Genomic DNA, 25891 nt, shown 5'->3' with positions numbered 1-25891 from the left:
TAGTCTGTTTAATTTTAGTGTCAAAGACTTAGCTTTTTGTAGCTGCATTCATAAGCCATGGTTTCCAACGGCTTTATCTATGATAAAATTCATATTTTGGTCTTCACCTGCCTGATTCTTATTTCTGTATTCTTTAAGAACTTGGGTAGAGAGATTATTGGTGGTACTTATTCGATTCTGAAAGCCCCAACATGGAACTTTTCATTTATAGTATAAATGCCTATTTACTTCTTTATTTTTTCAAGGAGACTCTAGACTCATTGAGGCTATTACTTCAGCCTATCACAGTTAAACTGAGTTCTGCCCACCTTGGAAGCAATTTAATGTAATGGTTATGAGCAACGTTTTTTCTGGCTCTGCCATATACTAACTGTATGAGTCTGTACAATTTATTTGTGAAATGGGAATAGTACTTACTTCATGGAGTTATTGCATGCAGTAAATGAACCAACACACATTAAAGTGAATTTAATAGCAACTAGTGTCTAGGAAGTTCTCAATAAATGGTAGCTGTTATTATGGCTGTTATTTTCTCAGCATTTAGAATTGTTTCAGGCACATAGTGGGAATTCAATAAACACATTAATACTAATCGAGTAAATTGAATTGAGATGACCAAGCTTTCATGGCCCTGCTCTGTCGTCCCAAACTCATCCTGATTACTCTCATAGAGACCTAGATTTGATAAAATTTCAAGGTCCCAATGCCCCAGACACTTACTTACTATTTACATTATTGCAATGTTATTATGCCTGCATTTTATGGGAATATTATAAGACTATTTAAGAAGGGGAGTAAAGATAGATCACTGAATCTTCAGATTTCTTAGAATAAAGGAAATTGTTAGTCGTAGAGTGCAAAAGTGTATGCCATTGTGTTTTGCTTCCTATTACTAAAACAGAATTTTAGGACTAGAGTTTTTTGTGAGGATATTCACTGCTGTCTGAAGGCCGTGAAGATTGAATAACTGATCTGAGGTCTCACAGCAGCCCGATTCCAAGGCTGGATCCTCCTCTAACACTCTTTTCCACTCTTCTGTTATTTTGGTAAGGAATGTTTTCAGCCACCCATAACTGAAAACCTGACTGATAGTGGCGTAAACAAGTCAGGATTCATTTTTCTTATACAACCAGCTGCCTGGAAGTAGGCAGCTGTTGGTTTTAGTTCAGTGGTTCTGCGATGGCGCAAGCCTAGGCTGGCTCCTTGAGAGTTTATTGGCCTTTCTGAAGGGGTTGCTTGATGGCTACAGCAGCTCCTAGCATCATATCCCTGCCACAATCACAGGCAGTAACTTCCCAAGCCCCTCTCTTATCAGGACAAAACAAAGTCTTTCCGGAAGTTTATTGGCAGAACTGGGTCCCTTAGTCCCTTAAAATGGAAGAGGCTAAGGACGTAAATTCTGTGGTGGGAGGGAGGCAAGAAGAAGAGGGTTAGAAATACCTGTCGGCTTAGCAGAGCATCAGTGCCGGCCACAAATATGCTCTCTGGTCAGTATTTACTTCTATAGCACTTTGATACTATACATTCTAACATAAAAGTCATTCAGGAACTACATACTATACCTTAAGGTATTTCTTATGTGTCTGCTACAATGAGCAATCTGAAAAAAAAAAAGATTTATACGTTCATCTTAGTCCAATTTGTGCATTTCAAAATATTTTTTTTAAAAGATTTTTATTGGGGAATTGGGGGGATGGGAACAGTGCTGGGGAATTGGGGGAAGGGGAACAGACAAGTTGCTGTCTTTTTTTTGTTCTTCAATCTAGTTGTGGAGGACGTTGCTTCACTGGCCCAAGTTAACACCATCATTGCGCTCTTCTCTGGCGAGGCAGATCAGTCGCCGGCTTCTGGACGGCCGCTCACGCTGGCTGCTGGCCACACACGGTAGCCCATGGCAATCCACTGCCACAGGGACTGCAGCCCACGCCGTCGCCGGCGACTCATGGCAGCCCAGCTCCAGGTTGAGCTGTTGTTCAGCATCTTAGCTGTGGAGGGCAGTGTCACTGGCCCTCACATGTGGGATCCGAACCGGGGCCCTCTGGCGTCCCAAGCGAGTTCTTAACCATCGCGCCACACGGCCGGCCCTGCATTTCAAAATATTGACATAACTTCTTTTGTACTTTTATCATTTATATCAAATGTAGTAACTTTAAAATAATTAATGACAAATGTATTTCTTAACAGGATAAGAACACATTCTACATTAACTGAAAATATGCTTTCTAATAAAGTACAGTTTGATGGTAGGATCATATCAAGGTAATTGTGATTTTATTAAACATTTTAATCTTATGATTATAGAATATATTCTCTTTTCAAATAGAAATAACAATAATGACGTTAGTTAAATTTGTCACAGAGAAGTGAAATGTGAATTTAGAATAAACATTTTTAGGTAATATATATTAGTTAGTCTGTTACAAAAATTGTAGGAAATATGAACATATAAGGAAAACATTTTAATTAGAGGTTATTTTACAAGTGATTTTAAAATGTGTTTAAAAAAGAAATGTAGAAGTGAATTTTAAAAAGATATATATTGCTACTAGAAGATCCTCAATCATTTAAAAATTAAACTTTATGTAAGTTGCTTTATGTAATTTCATTTAATGGTTTAAGTTAACAGTACAATATTGATAGATGCAATAAGGTGACAAAGTAGATGATTCTTAAATCTCTTATCACAGTCTTATAAACGTCCAGTAAAACATAATGCTACTTGATATTCTTTGTGTATACTAATGGTAAAGTTTTTTTTTTTAATTATCATGTTTGTTCAATGATTTTTAAACTTTCTGTGACAAAAGAAAATAAATATATATCTTTGAGTGGCTTCTTAAAAGCTCAACATTTTTTTAAGATGTTTTACTTTATCTTAAAAGTCTGTATGTATCACATTAGTCATCTACATTGTAATATATCCATATTCGTATCAGTGTAAGATAAAGCTTTTTCTCCATCCAAATCTTACTTACGTTGACATGTCAGCAAGCTGTGGCATTTTTCCCTGTGGCTTCCCGTAACCCTTGGTCATAGCCACACATTTGAGGGAGTTAATGATATCCCTCTTTGACATGCATGATGTTAGCTTGTTATTTAATTTGAAATTTATCCTATTTGAAAATCTTTGATGTTATTCTCTTTCTAGAAATGGACGTGATGCGTGCAGAGAGCTGATTGGGTTCTTTTTTACTCATGATCACTCCCTTACAGTTTATGAATATCGGCAATTTGGGAAAAATAGGTGGGCCATGAAACATTGTTAACACCTGTCAAGATGATCATTTCTGAGAGAAGCCGAATAACTTCACATTTTTGTTATTTAACTTCTAGAACAAATGTGCTACCTTTTATTCAAAAAAACATTTATAGTCATCAGCGTGGACGAAGAAAAGGAAAACAATACCAACTTGGTGATTTTTATGTTGTAAGTGAAGTGTGCCTGCAAATGTTTTAGTTCCAGATGTTGGCTTTTGTGGGACCCTGTGGGGATGGAGGAGTAGGGTTTCTTGAATTTAGTCGATTTTCTCTCCTTCCTGAACGAGGAAATTTTTGTGAATGGCTAATGGTTGATGTTTTCCTGCAGGTTCTGCCTCTCAGGCTCAGATCCCAGTGGTCTGAATCTAAACATAGCATTTATTCCCTGTAACACTACTTTCTACCCCACCCAAATCCACAGTATAAGCCCAGGAGAGCTTGTCTCTTAGTACTTTTAAAGGCTTTGCAGGGCTGTCCTATTGGGTAAGTGGCTACTTCAATAGCACCAGGAGTGATGTTTCAGCTAAAACAGGCTTATCTTTTGAGTGTGCATGGTTTTCTCTATCCAGAGGGGTAGTTGGCTTCTGGAGCTGTCATATATCTGAGAGTTAGCTTATCCTTGTGATTTTCCCACCTCATGCAACTCTTGGCATGTGATGTACCACAGGGATTTCCTAGGACGGGTCAATCATAGGTAATGTTACAGTATATATAGTGCCTCTTACATTTTAAATCATTATATTCAGTGTTATGATTAAAATGCAGCACTAGCCACAATGATCATTCAATACAACAACACATATGTATTCATAAGCTAAGCATTGGAGGGAGAACAATGAATAAGTTAGACCTATTCCCTGCTGCTGTAGAGCTTACAGACGAATGGGTAACATGGTCAGATAGGAAGGGTAATGATTTAGTTTTGTGGGGTCAAAAAAGGCTTCCTAAAGGAAGTGCCATCTAACCTTGACCTAGAGAATAAGTTAGCTAGGCTGGGATAGGGAGATAGGAGAGATTAGGGAAAGCCTGTCCAGAGTGTAGAGTTCAAGGTGGGTGTTGTCAAGAATGAGTTGGAATATTAGGGGGACCACTTCATGGACCGTGTAGATGCTGGACCACTGCACTGTACACCTGAAGCTGAAGCTGAATAATACTGAATGTCAACTATAATTAACAGGATGTGGAGTACAGCATAGGGAATAGAGTCAGTGGAACTGTAACAGCTATATACGATGTCAGAGGGGTAGTAGATTGGGGGAGGAGGGTTATCACTTTGTGAGCGGTATAAATGTCTATTACATTGTTTTGTACACCTGAAACTAACTAAGAAAAAGAATCAGTTGAAGCTTATTCAGAGCAGCCTCTATTAAAGAGTTACCTAAAATGTATTCTGGGGAGTCATTGAAGGACAAGATGTAGACAGAATGGAGAGAGGTGACATTATTGGGTTTGCGATTTAGAAAGATCTGTCTGGTTACAATGTGGGGAATGGATTGAAGACTAGATACAAAGAACCAGATTGGACTGAATTATATAAGTCTAGCAACCTGAAATAGGCAGGTGGCTGTGGCTGTGAAGGTAATGGGAAAAATAAAGTAAAATAAATCTTTAGGAAGTAGTAGAATCAATAGGATGTAGTAACCACTTAGGTGAGGAATTGGGGGTTAGGAAAAACTTTACCTCCTAAAGTTGGATTAAATAATTCAAGTTTACATATATGCATGTGTCACTCAAGTCTGCCTCTTGAGAGCTATTAAAAATCAGCTCTGACTCACATTTCATAACCTGCAAAAAGTATGTTTAATGCCTATCCCACAATTAAAGCTACCTCTAGTTCTGAGTGCTGTCTCCAATAACTGAGTATAGTTAGACCTTATTCTCACTATTCCTGTTCCAGTTCACTTGATGCAGATGTAGAACTCTGCTCCCTTTTATGAAAGAAAGGAAAGAAGGAAGGAAAGAAGCTGGGAAGGAGCGGGGGAGGGAGGGAGGGAGGAAAAGCCACACACAAACCATATATACGATGCTTGGTGTGTGGCAGACATTTTGTAAGGGATATGAAGACAGTTTAATATTATAAGAACTTAGAATTCCTTATTAGACATTCTTATTCTTAAAAATACATACTTTGAATATTTCCTATAGTAAAGTTCTTCCTCTTCATTTTTCGACTCCCCCCACCTTTTGCTCCTTCTCACAGTCTTCCATTTCTTTATGCAGAAATATTCTACTTTACCCTTTGGGGGGGGGGTGTCTTCTGCTTTCCAGATGTTGCTCTGGGCTTATCATTTCATTTCTATATGCCCCACAAAGTATTTTCCTAAACACTTTCTAAAAGAAATTCAGTGCTAGCTGTTAATGTAATACTCAAATAATGATGCACATTTGCCCATAGACACACGTTCATAAAAGTGCACCCACATATGTTCATTAATATGCATGTAGTATGTAGCTATATAGCTTTGGATGCACTGACACAGACCGCACAGATGTATTCTTATGCACACATGTATGTATACACAAGTTAGCTCTTATGTGTATGCTGATATGTATAACCCTGCTACACAATTCACCTAGTCTCTTCAATTGCTTAATATTACAATTTCAAAAGAATTTATATACATTTCAATGAAAGGAGAGAGTACTTATAGTTATAGGTTTTCTAAAGTAAATGCTCCAGGAAAAAGGAGAGGAGAGAATTCTCTTCCATTATTTTCAAGAGAGAAAATTAAACTTCTTATTTTAAATTAGTAGTTGTCCTTATTTGACCATATTTATTTGAGCAACTCACAAGTTAAAATAATGACAATTTTCTAAGTGTGGATTAAGGACTTGCGATAGAAATAGTTTTACTCAAGACTTTATGCTCTAATTAGTTTAAAATTAGGTTTTGCAGTTATGTGGTGTTTGTTATCAAAAAACCAAGTAAAAATGTGTGATTGATCTATACAGTTCATCAGTTTGTCATACATATTTCTGTGGATCAACAACTCTATTTTTGTATTTAGGAATGCCATTATTTTGATTTGAATAACTTACCCTTTCTTCCTGTGATTCTTATAAAAAATTGGAATTCTTACATTATTTTTTTTTACATAGATTATTAAACAAGATTTTTCTAATTCAGAGATTGATTAGCAGATTAGTTCCTTTACTTTCCTATATTAGCTGAAGCCTGTGTAGTTTCTAAATGGACTCTAAATATGCTTTTTTTAAAAAAGATTTTATTGGGGAATTGGGGGAGCGAACAGTGTTGGGGAATCGGGGAATGGGAACAGACAAGTTGCTGTCCTTTTGTTCTTCAGTCTAGTTGTGGAGGATGTTGCTTCACTGGCCCAAGTTGGTATTATCATTGTGCTCTTCCCGAATGAGGCAGATCGATCACCGGCCATTGTGTTATCAGAAAGTGGGCCCTTTTCAGTGCGAAATCCAGGTCCTTGGCAACTCGAACAAGGAATTGAATGAGATGCCAGAGTAAAGCACTGAAAAAGTAGTTTTTTGAAAAGCTAATACATTTCAAAGAGTAGAAGTAGGCCCAAGCAGTAGAGAATAGTTCAAGGGCCCATTATTAGAGAAGAAATTACATTCCAAAGGGTTTGGAGCAGGCCACGTGCAAGGGCTCAAAAAGGAAGAAGCGGTCAAAAGAGCAGGGTGTCCAAAAGGGAATAAAGGGAAAAAGGCTTGAACTTTCCAGGACTTGGGGTTTTTATCCCTTCTCTAGAATGGGCTGTTTCCCTAAAGGTGTGGGACCACTTGATTGGCACCTGTGATTGACAGGATGTACTGCACAGGTGCAAGTGACTGGTTTGATCTAGTTGTACCCATTTGTTTCAGGGGTAGATAGTTAATAAAAAGAAGTTTTGGGTGTAGAGGGGAGGTCACTGGGCAGGTCACATTCTGTGGGACGTGCAGGAATGCAGAGACCAAATGTCTGCCTCTATCTGCCTACCTAGTCTTCCCCTTGAGAAACGTGATCCCCATGAAATCTCTATGGGAAGCTGAGAGACAGGAGGTCTCTTCTTCTGTATCTGCTTCCTGCTGGGCAGGGGTGTAGAGCTGTCCCTGCCTATTGGGGGATTCACGGAACTCTCGCCCTAGCTGATCTCAGATGGAAGGAAGGGGTCTCAAGCTCCGCCTGGAAGACTGCACTGGCTTCTTCGGTTGTGACCAGCAATCTTGTTGGGGTATTCTCTGTATCCCCAAAGTCCCTGAATGAGGAAAAATAGATTTTAATTAATAAATCTGTTAGCTCTCATGAAGCCTGTTGCCATTCAGCCTGTTACTCAGGTGGCATCAGTTGTCTGGGCCCAGAATGGGTTTGGCATTTAGTTTACTGGCCTGGGGGATATTAGGAAGTCACAGGCCCTCAAGTAGTTATCTGAAGCAGAAGACTTCTATTGTTTAGGATTCAGAAACTGATTTACAAAGCAATCAAGAAGCAGGGGGATAGAATTTTAGGATTCAGGCTAGGAGAAATCTTTTAGGATTTATAAACTGGTTAGAAAAGTAATCAAAGCCAAGAGCTAAGGAACTAAGAGACCAGGGAGGAGACTTAACATTTCCATAGGGAAGAAAACTTAAAATTCTTTTGGGGGCGCCTCTCTTGGCTGGTAACAATTGAATGGCAGCTCATGCCAGCTGCCGGCCGCTCACGCTGGCTGCCAGCCACTCACAGTAGCTCACGGCAGCCTTCTGCAGCCTATGCTGGAGCCAACGACTCACGGTAGCCCAGCTGTAGGTCAAGCTGTTGTTCACCATCTTAGCTGTAGAGGATGCAGCATCACTGGCCCATGTGGGATCCGAACTGGCGGCCCTGCTGCTCAGAGGTCGCGCTCCCTAGCCAACACTGAGCCACTTGGCCGGCCCTAAATATGCTTTTAAAAAAATCATTATAAAAATGTACTATGTCACATATTCAAAAGTGAGTATTTTAAATTAGTATTAGTTGTATTTTACTTCTTATAGACTTTCTGAATTTTAAATAATTCATCTGTTAATTTTTTTAGGGTGCAAACTTGACATTTTTGAATTCTGATCATCTCAGACTTCCAGAAAGCATAAAAGAAAACACGTTACTTATACTTCGAATCACAAATATTGATCATATAGCTTTGGATTCTCTCAGGTAAGTCAAACATGCATTTGTTATTATGAACGTAAGTCAAAACTCTATTATTTATTCTCTTAAAGTGAGATTCTGTCCCAAAGTATTTTAACTTTAGTTAGGTTTATATTTTTTAAAACAAAGTATAGCTATATTTGTCTATTTTATATGCTATATTGTACTCCATGTGTGAGAACAGTGATGTCAAGTAAAGAACAAAAATGTCCCTTTTCATCATAAAGATATTTTATTATTTTGCCTTTGTTATAACACTTGTATTTTATGAAATGCTACCAAAGCAATAAAATTTAAAAGATGAGATACAGTACAATATTAATAATTTCTCCCACATTTTTAGTGTTTTTTTAGCATAAAAAATATCTTGGGGGCTGCATGTTTATAGTGTTCTCTGGTAAAATGCATAATGAGAAAATAATGCTATGAATGAAAAACACTCTTAAATGAATTTGAGTTGTTTTAATTATATACATGCTATTATTCTTGCTGAGTGTTTCTTGGTGATAAATATATGCTGTTCTTGCTGAGTGTTTCTTGGTGATAAATATAATTCAAAATGACAATAATTGGTGTACTATATGTGCATTAGAGGCCATATCCCACAAATTGGCTGTAAGGAAGTTTGTTTCACTTTGTCATTTATGGTATTGCTCAAAATGAATGCAATCTTTTTGGCTTTTTAAAAATAACATTTTTACATTTTGTACTTTACAAGGTAAAACTGTTTTTACATTTAATAGCTTTAATTATTTTATAAGAACACTGAAATAGCTACAAAAATAAACATAATGTTAAAAGTAGTTGTTGGAAGGCTTTAAGGATTTTAGGCCTTTTCTTAGCATATTTAATCCTCCTGGGATTAAATTGTCAGTTGAAAGTGGGATTTGATTAATCTCTAGGCACTCTTCTAACTTTGATGAGAGTTTAATTAAGTCTAAAACAGGGAAAAGCTTGGAGTTTCCATACTCAAGGTTATAAAACAATATATTTTTATCACTGCGAACATGTCAATTGCAGAACTGATTTTGTGGAACATGAGGATGATATAAACAGGCAGGAAGCCAATGATAGGTTGGTCTTCAAGGCCATTCAAGGTATGTATCATTTTACTATACTCTCAAGTATTTTTAATTTTTAACCATTTTCTTTGTAAGTAGTAAAGCAGTATTTCCAGATGTTTTTTAGTTTTATGGCATTTGATTTATATTTCCTATTTGCTTTTTTTGGTAAGTTAATTATGTGTGTGTGTGTGTGTGTGTGTGTGTGTGTGTGTGTGTGTGTGTACACATACAAAAATGTTTTTAGGATTGCTCCTACTTTAATGATCCTGTCTGACTGAATAACTACTATTATTTTAACTATGAATTTAACAGTTTTAGAAAAAACTATGTAACATGGGTTTTATTTATGAACTGAATGAAATATAGCTGATTATGTAGCATAATATTTGTCTTAGGCATTAGGCGATATCCTAAAGAGATTTCTGGCAGCCGTAGTATAAAAAAAGGTGCTGCACTTTTCATGTTTGGACTCTGTCATTCAGTAGACATATGACTTTGTGTAGATCTCTTGCACCTCTTTCTTCATCTCTAAAGTGAGGAAAACCTGTTTTATTAACCTAGAGTTGTAGGTAATAAATGAAATAGATGTAGGCTTTGGATACTTGTAACTACTAGAGTGCACTAGGCTCAAAATAATCAAGTCTTTGTTGAATTTCATAGTCTAGAAAGCAGAAAGCCATTAAACAAGTAATCACAAAAATCAGCATATAATTTATGAATTTTGATAAATCCTGGTTTATCATTTAAAGACTATAAGGGAGTAAGAAGGCTAGAAACATTTAAAAGCTGTCTGGAATTGGCATATGAACTGTCAAATAGTTTAGATGCCATTGTTGGTCAATTGTTTATTCTACCATGGTCAATACAGTATTTGTCACTATTGTATCTAGTGACATTTACTTCCTATAACATATTATATTTAGTAACTGCTTTAGTAAAGTTCTCTGTGTATTCTTAAGATGGCCCAAACTGCATTAAGTGAAATCACTGACCCACAAAGACAAGGCTAGACGCCTGAGAATATAACCTCTTAGGAGTTCCTGGAAGAAAGGGTTACTTTACATGTGTAAGTGTAGGATAGCACGCTAAAGCCTTGATGCTATTTAACATATAAGTTATAATTTGAAGATGCAAACTATGTTAGGAATTTTGAGCTGATATTTATTGAGTTATTTGCCAGGTGTCACTTTTGTAATTCAGTTGGTAACAGCAAAGACAAAGGAAAAAGGTGAAAAGTGTGGGATTGTTAGATGAAGAGGATGCCTAGAAAATAACATTTTATTTGTAGCATTTAGGTTACTTTCATGCTGTAACATTTTTCTGTATTTAAAATATAACTCTTTCACCACACAGTGGTGCTGTAGTTCTGCTATATTTACATGTAGTTTTATATATAACCCTCTTTATTAAAAGCATTCTATTTTCCAAAAATGTTTTGTCAGTCATACATATGATTTGGTTGACAGTTTTTTCATCAGTTGCATCAACTTTAATTTTTCTACAAGAGAGACAATTGCAATTCGATACATTTGTGAATAGGAACTATTATTAGTTTCCATCTCTCTTCTTCCTAAACAGATGAGCTGAAAGAACAGCTACATAAAAGAGGTGTCCGTATTTTGACTGGATTAGGAAAACACTTTCAACAAATGGACCAAGAAGGAAATGGACTTTTAGATAAAGCAGATTTTAAGCAAGCTCTAAAAGTATTTCACTTAGAAGTATCTGAAAAGGTATGTACGACAGATACTGCACTGCAGTGAATGATGTATAATATTATTCTTAGGTGATAGTCTTCACTTTCTCTACTGAAATTTTAGTAGTTCATTGGTCTCCTTTTTCTTTATGTCCTATTATTAGTGTTAAGCCATCAGGTAACAAGTCCTCCACCATGTATACATTGAGAGAATATTAACCAGCCATCATTCTAAGCTCGAAGAAGATGTATTCTGTATGCTAAAGGCTTCATAATCAAAAGATAGAAAGATATGATTATAAAACAATAAGATATGTGTTAAATAGAGAATGCTTACAGAACTCATGGGATAAATTCCAAGCCAGGTTATGGGGAAAGAGAGGGAAGATCATAGAAGAATGAATTCCTGGAAGAGGATGTATCCAAGCTGACTTTTAAAGGTTGAGGAATTAAGCAGACAAGCGGGGAGGGGGAGTGTGGGTCAGACAATGGATCGTTCATGAAGAGGAGAAGCACATGTGAAGGCATGGAGAGGACTGGCAGTGTGGCCTGTCCAGGAATTATAAATGGCTCGTCCCTTCACTCCCCACACCCAGAGCCCTCTCACATACTGTTCCCTCTGCTGTGAGTAATTCCCACTAGACCTTGGCGTGGCTCAGTTTTCTCATCATTCAGGCCACAATTTTCTCTACTGAGAGTACTGCCCTGACACGTCTGTCTAACGGAGCACCCCACCTGATCCCGGGTCTTCTCTCTACCATTTACCCATTTTATTTTCTTTGTGCCACTTTCCAAATATTGTCTGGCTAAGCCTGCATGTGGAATGTAAGCCCATCAGGGCAAGACCCAGGGTACTTCCAGTTTTCTGCTCTATTTCTAATATCTCGACTAGACCCTGGCATACAGCAAGTGCTGAAAAAATACAGGACGTATTAGTTTAAAGGGATAGATGAAATGGAAGGAAGGAAAAGAGAACAATGGAGAGAAGTAAGCTTAGCAGGGTCTGTTACATTAAAGCCTTGCACGCCATGCTAAGAAGTTTGGGTTTTATTCTCTAAGTATATGAATTGGAAACCCATCCACCTCAAGAATTTCAGATTAAGAATCCTCTTGCATTCTTCTGGTTTGCTTCAAACAGTCTTATCACAAGATGTAGTGTATTTTGTGGAAGGAACACCAGAAATTGAATTTATGAGATATAGGTGCAAGTTCTAACCTTATTAGGAACTGTGTGATCCTGAATTGGTCTTTTCACTTTTTGAATTGATGGGCTCTGCCTGGGCAATCCAGAGAGAATACCTAAATGCCTATAGTCAGATTTACTTTGATGCTCAAATAAGAAAATTACACGGGAATATGCCTTATTGACTATAAAATCTGTACCAATATGCTGTGTATTATTACTGTGACATACCTGTCTTATGTATTTTTTGCAACATTTAATCTTATGGCCCACCTGGTGACACACACTATGGGTATCTAACTTGACTTCTTCCTTTCATAAAACAAAACAGAAACAGCAATAAAAACTTAGAAAGCTTAGGTGTCTTTATCCACATCACACAGGCAATTAACAACCGAGATAAAACTAGAACCCAGATAATCTGTGCTAGTCTAGTACTCTCTCTGCATCATCATAATAATTCATTTTTTGGTTGATTTGCTAAATTTTTATGATTAGATTCAAGAATAAAAACTTAAACAATTACATAGTACATGTAACATAGGGAAATATGTATTATAAAAATATGAGTAAACTTTGCTTTTTGCTCATATATTTTAAATAATATTCCCTGGTTTTTTTCCCCCCTTATATCACAGGAGACTGCCCATGCAATGATAAGCAAAATTAAGTCACTGTAAAATAAGAATTTAAGTATCACCAACCTGGGTCTAATTGTGGGACTAGTTTTTGTGGGAAGGTATAGTTGTTCTCCCTGGTATAAATTTAAAAAAAAAGATATGCACCCTAAATAGCTTGATTTCTATAGAGATACTATCATTGAGTTTGCCTCTTTTTTTTCATTGAATTATCATTTTTCACTCTGTACCATATCTTAGAAAAAAAGAGTTATATACATTTTTTTGCCACTTTTGGTAAATTATTTAATTCTTGAAAATTATTTCTTTCAAGCCTCAAGAGTTATCTTTTAATTCTAGTAGTCCATGAGTGGGGTGAGCAAATTTATCTTTTCCTATCCATTTTATTTATGGTTTTAAAGGTCAAGCTTATTTTCACACTAAAAAGATCATGTTTCAGATGCGTAAAGTTTGTATCATATACAGGGCACAGAAAAATAATATATGTGTTGTTAAGAACTGGATGGAGACAGGGCATCGTAAGATTTAGTTTATCTTTTTTAAAAGATTTTTATTAAAATAGAGCTAACATACAATATTATATTAGTTTCAGGTGTACACAATAGTTATTCAACATTTATATACCTAATGAAGTGATCACCATGATAAGTCCAGCAACCATATGACACCATACCACACTATCACAATATTATTGACTATATCCCTTATGCTATACCCTATATCCCCATGACTACTTTGTAACATCCAATTTGTACTTCTTAATGCCTTCTTTTTTTTTTTACTCACCCCCACCTCCCCTCCCATCTGGCAACCATCAAGATGTTCCCTGTATCTATGAGTTTGTTCCTGTTTTGTTTGTTTATTTTGTTCTTTAGATTACACATATGAGTGAAATCGCATTGCATCTGTCTTTCTCTGTCTGACATACCCCACTCAGCACAGTTCCTTCCAGGTCCATCCATGCTGCCTCAGGTGACAAGAACCCATTCCCTTCCATGGCTGAGCAATATTCCATTGTATACATGTACCACCTTCTCTTTCTCCGTTCACCCATCAACCACATCCAGGCTGCCTCCACATCTTGGCCATTGTAAACAATGCTGCAATGAACCTGTGTATGCACACATCCCCTCGAAGTAGCATTTTGGGTTTCTGTTTTAAAGTCTATTTTGTCTGGTATGAATATTGGTACTCCAGCTTTTCTTTTTTTTTTTCATGAAATGTCTTTTTCTATCTCTTTACGTTAAGTCTGTGTGTGTCTTTTGATCCAAAGTGAGTCTCTTGGAGGCAGCATACGTATGGGTCTTATTTTCTTATTCATTCAGCCACTCTGTGTTTTGACTGGAGCATTTAATTCATTTACACTTCAAGTAATTGTTGACAGGTATGTAGTTATTGCTGTTTTATTTTTCATATATATATTTTTTTCTTGTTGCTCTTCTTAAAAAAAGTCCCTCAAAGAGTCCCTGTAATTCTACTTTGGTGGTGAGGAACTCCTTTTGCTTTTTTTTGTCTGGGAAGCTCTTTATTTTCCTTTTGATTCTAAATGATAGCCTTGCTGTGTAGAGTAATCTTGTTTGTAGATCCTTGCTCTCCATCACTTTGAATATTTCCTGCCACTCCCTTCTTGCCTGCAAAGTTTCTTTTGAGAAATCAGCTGCCAGTCTTATGGGGGCTCCCTTGTAGGTAACTTACTGCTTTTCTCTTGCTGCTTTTAATATTCTTTCTTTGTCTCTAACCTTTGACATTTTAATTATGATGTGTCTAGGTGTGGGCCTCTTTGGGTTCATCTTGTTTGGGACTCTGTGTGCGTCCTGGGCTTGTATGTCTAGTTCCTTCACCAGGTTAGGGAAGTTTTTCGTCATTATTTCTTCAAACAGGTTTTCAAACCCTTGCGCTCTCTCTTCTCCTTCTGGCACCACTATGAGGCAAATGTTGGTGTGCTTGATGTTGTCCCAGATGCCCCTAAAACTCTCCTCAATTTTTTGGATTTTCTTTTCTTTTTGCTGTTCTGATTGGGTGTTTTCTGCTACTTTATCTTCTAAATTGCTGATTTGATTCTTTGCTTCATCTAATCTACTGTTGATTCCCTTTGATGTATTTTTCATTTCAGTTATTGTATTCTTTATTTCTGACTGGTTCTTTTTTATATTTTCTATCTCCATTTTTAAGTTTCCTATCTCTTTGTCGAAGTTCTCCCTGAGATCATTGAGCATCTTTATAACCAGTGTTTTGAACTCTGTATCTGGTAGATTGCTCGTCTCCATTTTGTTTAGTTCTTTTTCTAGAGCTTTGTTCTGTTCTTTTATTTAGGACATTTTTTGTCTCCCCATTTTGGCTGCCTCTCTCTGTTTTGATCTATGTGGGGCTGCTATGCCTCCTGGTCTTAGTAGAGTGGCCTTTATGTAGTAGGTGTCCTTTGGAACCCCATGGTGCAGTTGCCCAGGTGTTCCATGTGTGTCCCTTGTGTGGGTTATGTGTACCCTCCTGTTGTAGTTGTGACTTGATATTTGCACATCAATGGGAGGGATTGACCCTCAGACTGATTGGTTGTGAGGACTGGCTGTGACTACAGTGGAGGAGCTGTTGTGTAGAGGCTGACCCTACAGAATAGGATTTACTTTAGTGGGGCTCTGGTGCCTGCCCAGTCTACCTTTTCGATGTGTCATCTTTGGAGGTGGCCTGATGATGCTCTGACCCACTCTGAACCTGGCCACTGGGTCTGCCAGCCCAAGGGCCTCCTGAGAGGGGACCTGCTGCAGCCAAGTTCAGCTGCAGTCTGTGCCTTGTCAAGGGCCAGCTGGCATGAGCCACAAAGCAATCCAGAGATGGCCACTGTCCACACTAGGTTTAGAGGTGCCTTGAGAGTCCAAGCCACAAACCAAGGCTGGCTGTTGCTAGTGCCAGGCTTAGGGCTGCTCAGCCAGAAGTACAGGACACACCAAAGCCAGATGCTGCTTGTTTTGATTTTGTGAATCTTTGAGAGATTTTAGAAAAGTCCATGGCATGAGCCAAGACAGGACATTTATATGGAAAAGCCACTGGAAGTTCCTTGGGTGTGCCCAAAAATTGGGTTGGATGTGACTCAGTGAATCAGGGCAGAGAAAAAGTGATAGCCAGTTGGATGGAGACATCAGATATGATGTCTGCTTGTGTCTGCATGCAGGGATGGAAGGGGAGGGCTCAACAGAGAAAGAATGGCTTCTGCCAGCTCCTCCGTCCAGGAGAAAGCTGCCCCTCCAGCCCTCACCCTGAAGACAGATAATTCAGTTATTCCCTGTATGTCTCTGGCACCTTTGGAGCTACTGCCCCAGCGCAGGAGCTCAGAAAGAGTGTGTCTGTCAGCAGGTAAGTCATGCACAGGCCCTTTAAGAGGAGCACCTGGGAGTGCAGCTGCCCTCTGTCTCACTCAGCCATAATCTCTGCTGGTTTTCACAACCAGAAGTTATGAGGACTTCTCTCCCCAGCACCAAAACCCTGGGCTAGGGAGGAGCCTCACTCCATAGGGGGGGCCCTCTGCAACCAAGATATTGCTCCCAATTTTTAACAGTTACATGCAGGTGTAGAACCAGTCCACATCTCTGCCCCTCCTATCAGTCTCGAGATGGCTTTTCTGTATGTCTATAGTTGTAGGGCTTTCATTCAGCAAGACTTCAGGTGATTTTCAATGATGGTTGTTCTGTGGTTTAGTTATGATTGATGTGGTCCTGAGGGGAGTGAAGCACAGCATTTACCTACTCTGCCATCTTGACTGAAAATCCTGACGTGACTTTTTAATTGTCACAGACAGATACATTATGTGAAAATAATTTAATGTTCAAATCCAAGTAAATGGTAAGCATTTTTTATTTTTGTATAGAAAGGATCTGAATTTAAAAAGGTAATTTGTGACTTATTGCCACTCCTAAATGGTTATTAACTTTACAGAACTGTCTACCACTGAGTTCCTTTAAATAGCTTTCTGAGTGCCTTTAATTGGATTTATATATGACTTTTTGGAATTTCTTAAGTTCCCTATCTTGTCTAGGACTGCAAAAGATGTAACAAGTACTATTATGTTTTGGCCATATACAGCTTAAAGGTGTAACAGTGGTCTCTGTGTGGTTATTTCTAGAATTTTGAGTCTTCATGGCTGATTTTGAATGACAGTGGCAATGGCAAGGTTGACTATGGAGAATTCAAACGTGCTGTTATTGGTGAAATGAATGAATACAGGAAATCATTTGTTCGAAAGGTAACTTTGTGAAATAATTTTTCAAATAGTGACTTTTAAAATATTGTTAGGTTCATTATTTTAAAACTTTAATGAATTACCGTTGAAAAGTCTTTTTAAATCCCTTTGCCTGTAATGTATTTTGATTTTAGTAAAACACAAACAAACACAGACATATACAACTCTTCCAGGATAAAGCTAAATAATTTATGCATACATTTTATGAAATATTATAAAAATAAAATAAAATCTGAAATTAAATTTTGATTCACAAATTAGTAGTTTCACAAATTGCTGGCTCCATATATGACTATATGATATAGCTGTATGACTCTATGTGTTTTTAAATATCCCTGAGTCTCAGTTCCTTATATCTAGAGCTAGTATAAGGATTGAATGAGATAATACATGTAAAATTCTTAGTTTGTGGCTCTCCCAGGGTCAAGGCTCAATACATGTTACCTTAGGATGACTAAGATAGTTTTCTGGTTTTTGTAATACATATGCTAAGTGTTAAAATGAAGACTAAAATGATCATATTAAATTAGAATTAAAAACAGGAGCACTGATTTTTATAGGAAACTATTCTGGTTCTGATAGCATTTTTTTTTATTTTTTTTTTTTTAGCTGAGCCATCCTGCTACCTGTTGGCAGCTCAGCGGCTGCTCAGCTCGGGCTGGACTCGAACCGCTGTTGCTCAGAGCTCAAACTCTTGAGCGAGCTCTTAACCAACTGAGCCACTCAGCCGGCCCCCTGATAGCATTTTTAAAGTATACTTTTGAGCAACGTAGTTTTCCTTTTCTTTTGTTGTACCTAATATACAATATACATGTATCTAATATGGTGTATACAGTATTATTAGCAATTATATCAAGTATAAACCTTAAATAGAAAATATCAAATTCTCCTCATAGTATTTAGATATTTGCATTTATTTATACTTTACATAACGTAGTGATAGGTTTGAGTATAAGAAATAGAAACTGAAGGGTTGTCTCTTTCAGAAATGTTGGTACTGGGAATAGAGGACCAAAGTACCATATTAGTTTTCTAGGGCTGCTGTAACAAGTACCACAGACTAGGTGGCTTACACAACAGAAATTTATTGTCTCAAAATTCTGGAACCTAGAAGTCCAAGATCAAGGTGTCAGCAGATTTGGTTTCCCCTGAGGCTTCTCTCCTTGGCTTATAATTGTCTTCTCCCTGTGTCCTCACATGGTTGTCTCTCAGTCTGTGTTGTCTGTCCTAATCTCCGCTTCTAAAGAGACCAGTCAGATTGGATCAGGGCCCACCATATGACATCATTTTACCTTCATTACCTCTTTAAAGGCTCTATCTCCAAATACAGTCACGGTGTGAGGTACTGGGGCTTTAACCCATGAATTTTGGGGGACACAGTTCAGCCTATAGCAGGTACCATATTTCTGTGAATATATTGTGGCTAAACAAACTTGATTCTAGTTTTGAGTCTTCTGAAAATATGGGATGTTGCTTTGGATCATTTATGTGTTTCTATGTATCCACTCCTGTTTTTAACTAAATATTTTATCGTATGATACTCAGAGTTGCATTGAATTAGAGGAACAATAAAACAACTAGCATTTCAAAAGGTTATGTTAAATTTCAGGAAATAGAGTAACAAACCCACTTGTTAAACCCATTTAAAAAGTCATTTCACTTTCTCAATGATTTTAGTGATGGGATATTTAGAAGTTCACTTTTGAAACAAAATAGTCCTGGCAATTTGCTCTGGCCCTTTATCAGTTTCATATGAATCCTACAGCTTGAATTACCTAAGAACTTTTTTACCAACCCCTTCAGTGTGCAGAGGAGGAAAGCCAGAACAACAGAGGTTAGGTTACTTTATCAACGTCAGGGTGCCAGAAAGTGGTAGAACTAATAATGCTCTAGTGCAGGTTACCTATGTCGACCCCCAAGAGATACCCACTAACAAGGGCTCGTAGTGGCTAACTGGGCTCAAATTAAAAACAGAGCCCAGTGGCCATTTCTAAATAGGAGCTTCTCACGCAAACCACACTTCAGCGAGAATCGTGCACTGAATTGACTGCCTGCACCGTGTTCCTGCCATCTGAGCTAGCCCTTATAAAGGAGTTCTTGGAATTGTATTTCAACCAATAGGACTGAGACTTTCCCTGTCCAGCTGGAGCTGCGCAGCTAAATCCTCATTAACATCTTTCACTGACCAATCAAAGCAGCTCCATTCTGGCCAATCAGGACAGTGCTTTTTGGACCGATCAGACTGTGAAAATTTGGAGTACTCATTTGCATGAGGACAAACCAATCAGGGGCCAGCAGCAGGGACTTCTCTCTCTACTAAGTTAGCTCCCCTCTGGCTCAGGGAGCGCACTTTCCTTTTCCACCAAGGACCAAAGGCAGCATTTCCCCAGCTGGAGCTGAAACACTGAAGACATCTCCCAGGACCAGAGCAGAGCAGAGTAGACTGGATTGGAAAGGAACGAGTTGCCTTACTGGAGACGGACATCACCACCCAAGGGTCACCTCACCTAAGGGCCACCTTGCAGCTGTGCTATTCCACTGCCTGCTGTTTCATAATTGAGCTGTAACACTGTTGAGTTGTTCCACAGCCACGCTGTTCTCACAGCCATTCTGTATCACAATTGAACTGTTTGTACTGGGTAAAGTTTCTTTTTTCACCACACCCCAAATTGGGGATTCCTGTTGGAGTTGAATTGGTGCCAACTGCCATCGGTTGACACCTAATATCGTGCTTTAATATCTTTCTTCTTTGTCTTCCTGATATGCTCCCTCCATATCCACCAGTTTAGTGTTTTTAAACTGTCTTGTCTAGAGCCTATAAATAGCCTACTGCAGAAAAGAAGATTAGGATCTCATGTCTAATGATTTCATAGAAAAAATAGCATTTCTTTCTTTATTTAGGCCTTTATGAAACTGGATTTCAACAAAACTGGCAGTGTACCTATTACAGACATAAGAAAATGTTACTGTGCAAAGAAACATCCTCAAGTAATTTCAGGTAACTATGAGTCAAAATGCATTAGATTTCTAAAATGTTAGCTAATAAAAGTAATATATTCAAATAATATTGATTTATATTGTGGACCTAACTTTATTAAGGGAGAAATAAACAATTATTTTTTTAACCCAGAAAAGTGAGAGCTATTTGACTTTTTTCATTTAAAAATTCTTAGGTCTTATCTGAAGCTGCCGTTGAATAATATTATATGTCAACTATAATTTACTACATATATAGTCATGGGATGTGGAGTAGAGTGTGGGAATGGAGTCAATGGAATTGTAATAGATATGTATGATATGGGGGGGCAAGTGGATAGGGAAAGGGGGGTTGTCACTTTGTGAGGGGTGAAAAGGATAACTAGTGCATTGCTTTGTACACCTGAAACTAATAATAATAATAATAATAATAATAATAATAATAATAAATTCTTAGGTCTATTGTCTGTACTTATTTTTTTCTTTGATATTTATAATCAAGATTGAACTTTTATTTCCTGTTGAGGAAATAGTGAGGAACTTGAGTTAGAAAGAACAAAATAGAGAACAGATAATTACATGTGCAAGTTCTCTGAATTAGTTTTACTGAATGTGCTTATTATACTTGAATATTTAAAGCAGGATGAAGGAATGTCTTTCTCTAGGACTGGAGATATATATATGTATATATATATATATATATATATACATATATATATATGAAATGAACATACATATGTCTATGAAAATTTGAGGATACAGAAAATATCTCAGAGTAATTCTAGAGATTCATTACCTACTGTATTTCTTCTGACTTTAGTTTTTACATAATTGATTTATAAATAAATTCTTATTATAGAGAAAGCATTTGGCCCCAGTAACTACCTTCTTTTCATTACATTTCCCTCTGCAAAGGTAACAATTATTATTTATATATATATATAATATTTATATTTTATATAAATTATTTATATATTATATATTATATATGTACATATTTCAATTTTTATGGGTTTTCATAGCTTTATTTGTACTATAAATATCTAATACTTTTTTGAAGTTTTTTTTTCATGAAAGTGTTTCTAAACATATGTTAGTTTGTGTTTGACACTCAAACTATGTTTTGGAGCTCTTTTTATGTTAATCCACATTGAGCCATCTTATTTTTATCTACTGCATATTCTTTTTAAATATCAGTATAATATAATTTACTTAGCTGGTCTCCTACTGGAATACTTTTAATTTCTAATTATTGATGTGCAACCAATGAAGCAATGAGTATGTTTACTTGTGATTCTTTAGACCCATTTTCTGTTGTTTCCTTGGGGTAATATCAAAACCTAGAATATCTGTATTTCCAGTTTTTGTTGCTACTTCCAAATTGCTGTTTAAAATGGCTATACCAGATTATACTATTTGTTAGAGATTTATTTCACCTCAGATTTTTGCCAATCTGATATGTTAAAAAATTTTCCTCGTTACTAGGGAGTTTAAACATATTTTTTTATATTTATTGACTATAATTTATATTTAATGAGTAGTTTCTTTATAATTCATAATTTTGATTGTTTTGTTAAATACTATAGAATACTATTATTCTAGAATTTTCCTTTTTTAATGTTAAAATAAGATGTACTATAATTATTTTGGTTTATTGTTATTAACCTTTGTAAATGGTTTATTTATTACTTTTAACTGTGAAGTGAAAAAAAAATCAAATTTGTATGTAATTTAAAGCTAATCATCACTGGCTTCCCAATTTTTAATAATCTGTTTCAGGTCAAAATAGTTTAATTTGCTTATCAGTGACTTAAAATGAATTATAGTTGCCCTAAGAGAATTTCTAGATTTAGTTATATTTAGTATATATTTCTCTTAAAATCCATGTCATTCTCTGCTTTTTTTATTTAATTAGTGATACTAAATATAAGAACAGATAGTTTACTTATTTCAAAATTAGGTGATTTCAGCACCTTGTGTTTTTTTCTGTCTTTTCCCCTCTTATCTTAATTAAATTGCTTAAGGAGCTTCAGTTTTTTCATGTGTCATTGAATTGGTGAGGGTTCTGTTTTTGTTGTTGGATAAGCCTATGTTTAAGAAATTACATACCTTGTCTTTGCATTTACTGTTAAGGAAGATAAGCTAGCAAGTAAACAATCTTAAGAGGAAAACCTGTTATTGTTTTTAAAAAAGAAAAACAAAAACTTTTTTGTTATCTATGATTACAAATTATAGTTTATTCACATGCCTATCGAATTAAATTCATATTAAGGCTTTTACATCATACGTAATTTAACTACAGAAAATGTTATCTTTTTACTTTGTGTAAATAACTTATTTTAAAAAGTACATGCAGCTTTAATAGAAATGAGATTTATCAAATGTTTTTCTGTTTAATGGTAATTAAACAACATTTATTTAAATGTTGTTTAATAAAAATACTTTGTTCTCTAAGGGGAGCAGAAGAAAGGTTAGTTACAAATGAATGATAGAAGGTAGGCATTTCCTGGGTGGGGGAGACAAAAGAGGTGTAAAATTCTTGAATATTTGAAACATAAATTTAAATAAAAAAATGTTTTTCTTAGAAAAAATAGTGTTAAAATTTATCTATTCAAAAGTATGGATGGTAATGGGGAAATCTCTTCTGCCAACAGTTATGTATTTTTATATAGATTAAATCTTGATTAATGTTTATCCTTGACTAACATTCAATTACAAATTCACTTAATTGTTTTATATTACCATCTCCGTATAACATAATTATTCAGTCCTTGTTTATTCAACCTGTTTTTTCAAAAATAATCACCTGTTCTGTATTTCTCATATATGTTTTAAAAGACAGCAAACGTTTTGCTATTCAAAGCAGATTTTATTCGTTTAGTTTGATAGGCACTTTAAAATGAATTATTATGTAAGACCATTAGAGAATCTCTGGTGTTGGAAAAAGATTCAACTCTTGCCCTAATTTTGCCCACCCTGTTAGACAATTAAGGTGGTATTCCCATTTCAGTTAGTTATTTTAAAATGCAACATGACTTTAAAATGATTTGTAGAGTCCCGTAGATTTTTCTGACCCTTTTTCTGCCTTTATATATGAGCCTCTGTTTGTTTTCTTTGAGTATTACCTGACCATCTTTTCTATAGCTTCCTTTCATCTCTTAATTCCTCTTTTCTTATTAAAAAATTTATGAGTATCTTCTTTCCTGTTCTATTCTAGGATCCCAGGAGTAAATCAGTGCAAAGAGGGGGGTGGGGGTAGGGGGTAAAGGGAGTGGCAGATTAGTGACATGAATTCTTGATAAGAGTACCTACATTTGGGGAGGTCAGTGAAAGCTTCCCAAGAAAATGGTATTTAAGAAATCACTCCTTCTCTCTGACCATAATAGGATCAAAGCTACTTATTTAAATAGCTTATTGTTCTCTTTCTGAATTAAAAAATCAAATGAATTAAAAAAAGATGAATCAGATATTTTGTTTTCTCTCTTCAAATAATAAACTAAAGATTTATAATTTTTTTATATATGATTCTCAATAGCATTTTTCTATAGAATAAAATCAATCATATTTAACATAACCCAGTGGAAAAAGCCTACTTAATATCAGAGATTAAAATACAATGATTTAGTCTAGTGTAAATTCTCCCAGCAAAAATTTTCAGAGGCCTCTGAATACTGTGTTTACAGTAATATCTTCTAGCTGCAGTAATGAGTAACTGATTTATAAAATAACCAATGCCTGATGTGGAGATGCCCTTCACACAGAATAATTGTGTTACTGTGTTAACAGGCTGTAAATCTTTGAAATTATTTACTTGTTCTGTTCTGTTCTTATTTCTAAGTCCTCTAAAATACTAAGAAATACAAAAATATTTACATTAGTAATTATTATTTTGCCTATACATATAGGATGTACCCTATCAGAAGCTTAAATAAAACATGCCTCAAATGTGTACTAAAGTCATCACCATTAAATAATAGTTCAAGCATGAAAATGTTTAAATAAATTAGAGAGTAGTTTGACATAAGCTTTCAAATTGTTGAAAAGATTTTATAAGATAAAAAGTATTTCTTTACTATCATCAGTCATTTTCCTATACCTTTAAGGAGATTGTTACATAGTCGGCACTATTTTACAGGCCATTTCACAGAGGAACAAATCAAATCATCTTTCCTAGAAACATTAAAAGATGCCTGCAACAACTCTGATGAAGTGTCATATGGCGAATTTGAAGATTACTATGAAGGTCTAAGTATAGGAATAGTAAACGATGAAGATTTTGTTAATATCTTACGTACTCCATGGGGGATTTAGTTTTTTTAAATGAGTATGTCATTAGCACTAAACATTTTAAAGGAGAGATTAATTCATTGTAAAGTATGATCAAACACTGCAATACATTTTTCTAGGGCTCTCTTTATTTTGTTTTCTTTTTTTTCCCCCTCACAAAGGTTGAGTCTGGAAAGAGAAATATTCAGAAAGATAAATGTAGGGATATATGTATGTTCATGCACAGGTACGAGTGCTCGCCTATCTATAAGTTTGAAAAGATCTGTCTTTTTTATTTATTACTTATCTTGAATCTATTTCAGAGGTCTTTATTTGTTGTACTTTAGATATGTTGTAATCATTCTTGCTAAATTCTTGTATATTCTTCACTTCTCTTTGGAAATACAAAGAAGAGAAAACTTTAGAGAGTTTCCAAGTTCATAATTTTAAATTTTACATGTTAATATAAAGTAAAAAAAAATAGTGTTGAACAAAATAAGTAGTTAAAAAAGGAAAGTGTATACTTTGTAGAATATGACTTTTGGCATAACTTTATTCATCTATAGCCTTGACAACATTATCAGAAATGTCATGTGTGTGAACCCAATAAATTCAAAGTAGTACTTCTCAAGATTTGTGGAAGTTCTAAAACTTACTATTAAAATATCAGAAAGAGAATATATATAAACATTTTAGTGCTATTTTCACTAGCTAAATTCTTTATTTCTTGGGACTTTTTTCAATTAAGTTATTGTAATTAAAACATGTGCTGGAAGATAGTTTGGCAGATAAACATCTTTAACATTGTTTCTGGGTCACATTCTTTTTCTTGGAAAAATTTATCCAGCTGTAGTCATCTTAATACAAATTGATGTTATATTAAAATGATTAATACTGTGGATGCTCAGTATACATGTAGTATTTTTCACTGATAAAATTTTATTTAGTTCTTAATAAATCTGTTCTGAATATTGTTGTCATATTTTTATGTGAATATTATCAGAAAATGTACAGGCTGGCATATTGTAACAAAAAAGGAGGGAATCTTCTGGACTTTAACATATTAATATGACGGCATACTCTTAAATGAACCTCCACCCTCTTATTATAAATATTCATATGTGCTTTTTGTAGGAAATTTCTCTATTTAGGAGATGTAACTAACTTTTTTTGTAGTTAACTTCTTATTTTACACTGTTATTTCCATATTGTTAGAAAACACATATCTGTTATTTGATGTATTTTGTTGAATTATAATTGACATAATAAATCATTCTGCTTTTGCTTCACTGTCTGAATTCTTTTTTTGCATAGTAAAATCTATTATTTAGTATTGAATTCAATAGAAAAGCATTTAATAGAAGTTATATTTTCAAACATCCACAACATAATTATTGACTTTTAAAATACTATTCTTAACAGCCTTCAAGATTCTAAAATATCTTTTGGTTAACTTTAAA

At 35.6% G+C, this 25891-nt stretch overlaps 1 protein-coding gene across 3 annotated transcripts in view; it reads left to right on the top strand.

Moving 5' to 3' along the window:
• CAPS2 (calcyphosine 2) overlaps positions 1–25639 on the top strand; it is a 36390-nt gene extending 10751 nt beyond the window's left edge. Inside the window, exons 4-12 of one of the 3 annotated variants that reach the window (XM_019634053.1) lie at positions 2185–2259; positions 3149–3244; positions 3334–3427; positions 8265–8383; positions 9398–9474; positions 11020–11174; positions 17073–17192; positions 20091–20187; positions 24301–25638. In XM_019634053.1, coding sequence (XP_019489598.1) covers positions 2185–2259; positions 3149–3244; positions 3334–3427; positions 8265–8383; positions 9398–9474; positions 11020–11174; positions 17073–17192; positions 20091–20187; positions 24301–24476 — 1009 coding nt within the window. In that variant the 3' untranslated portion in view covers positions 24477–25638. Of the gene's footprint in view, positions 1–2184; positions 2260–3148; positions 3245–3333; positions 3428–8264; positions 8384–9397; positions 9475–11019; positions 11175–17072; positions 17193–20090; positions 20188–24300 lie in introns of all 3 variants that reach the window. The other 2 variants (XM_019634055.1, XM_019634054.1) reach the window with 2 other exon arrangements.
• Positions 25640–25891: the final 252 nt, after the last annotated feature.

Source organism: Hipposideros armiger, unplaced genomic scaffold (assembly GCF_001890085.2).
Source record: "Hipposideros armiger isolate ML-2016 unplaced genomic scaffold, ASM189008v1 scaffold_1485, whole genome shotgun sequence".
In the NCBI taxonomy this organism is placed as follows: Eukaryota; Metazoa; Chordata; class Mammalia; order Chiroptera; family Hipposideridae; genus Hipposideros; species Hipposideros armiger.
Note: the sequence above shows the minus strand (reverse complement) of the source record. Positions and strands in the feature narration are given on the sequence as shown.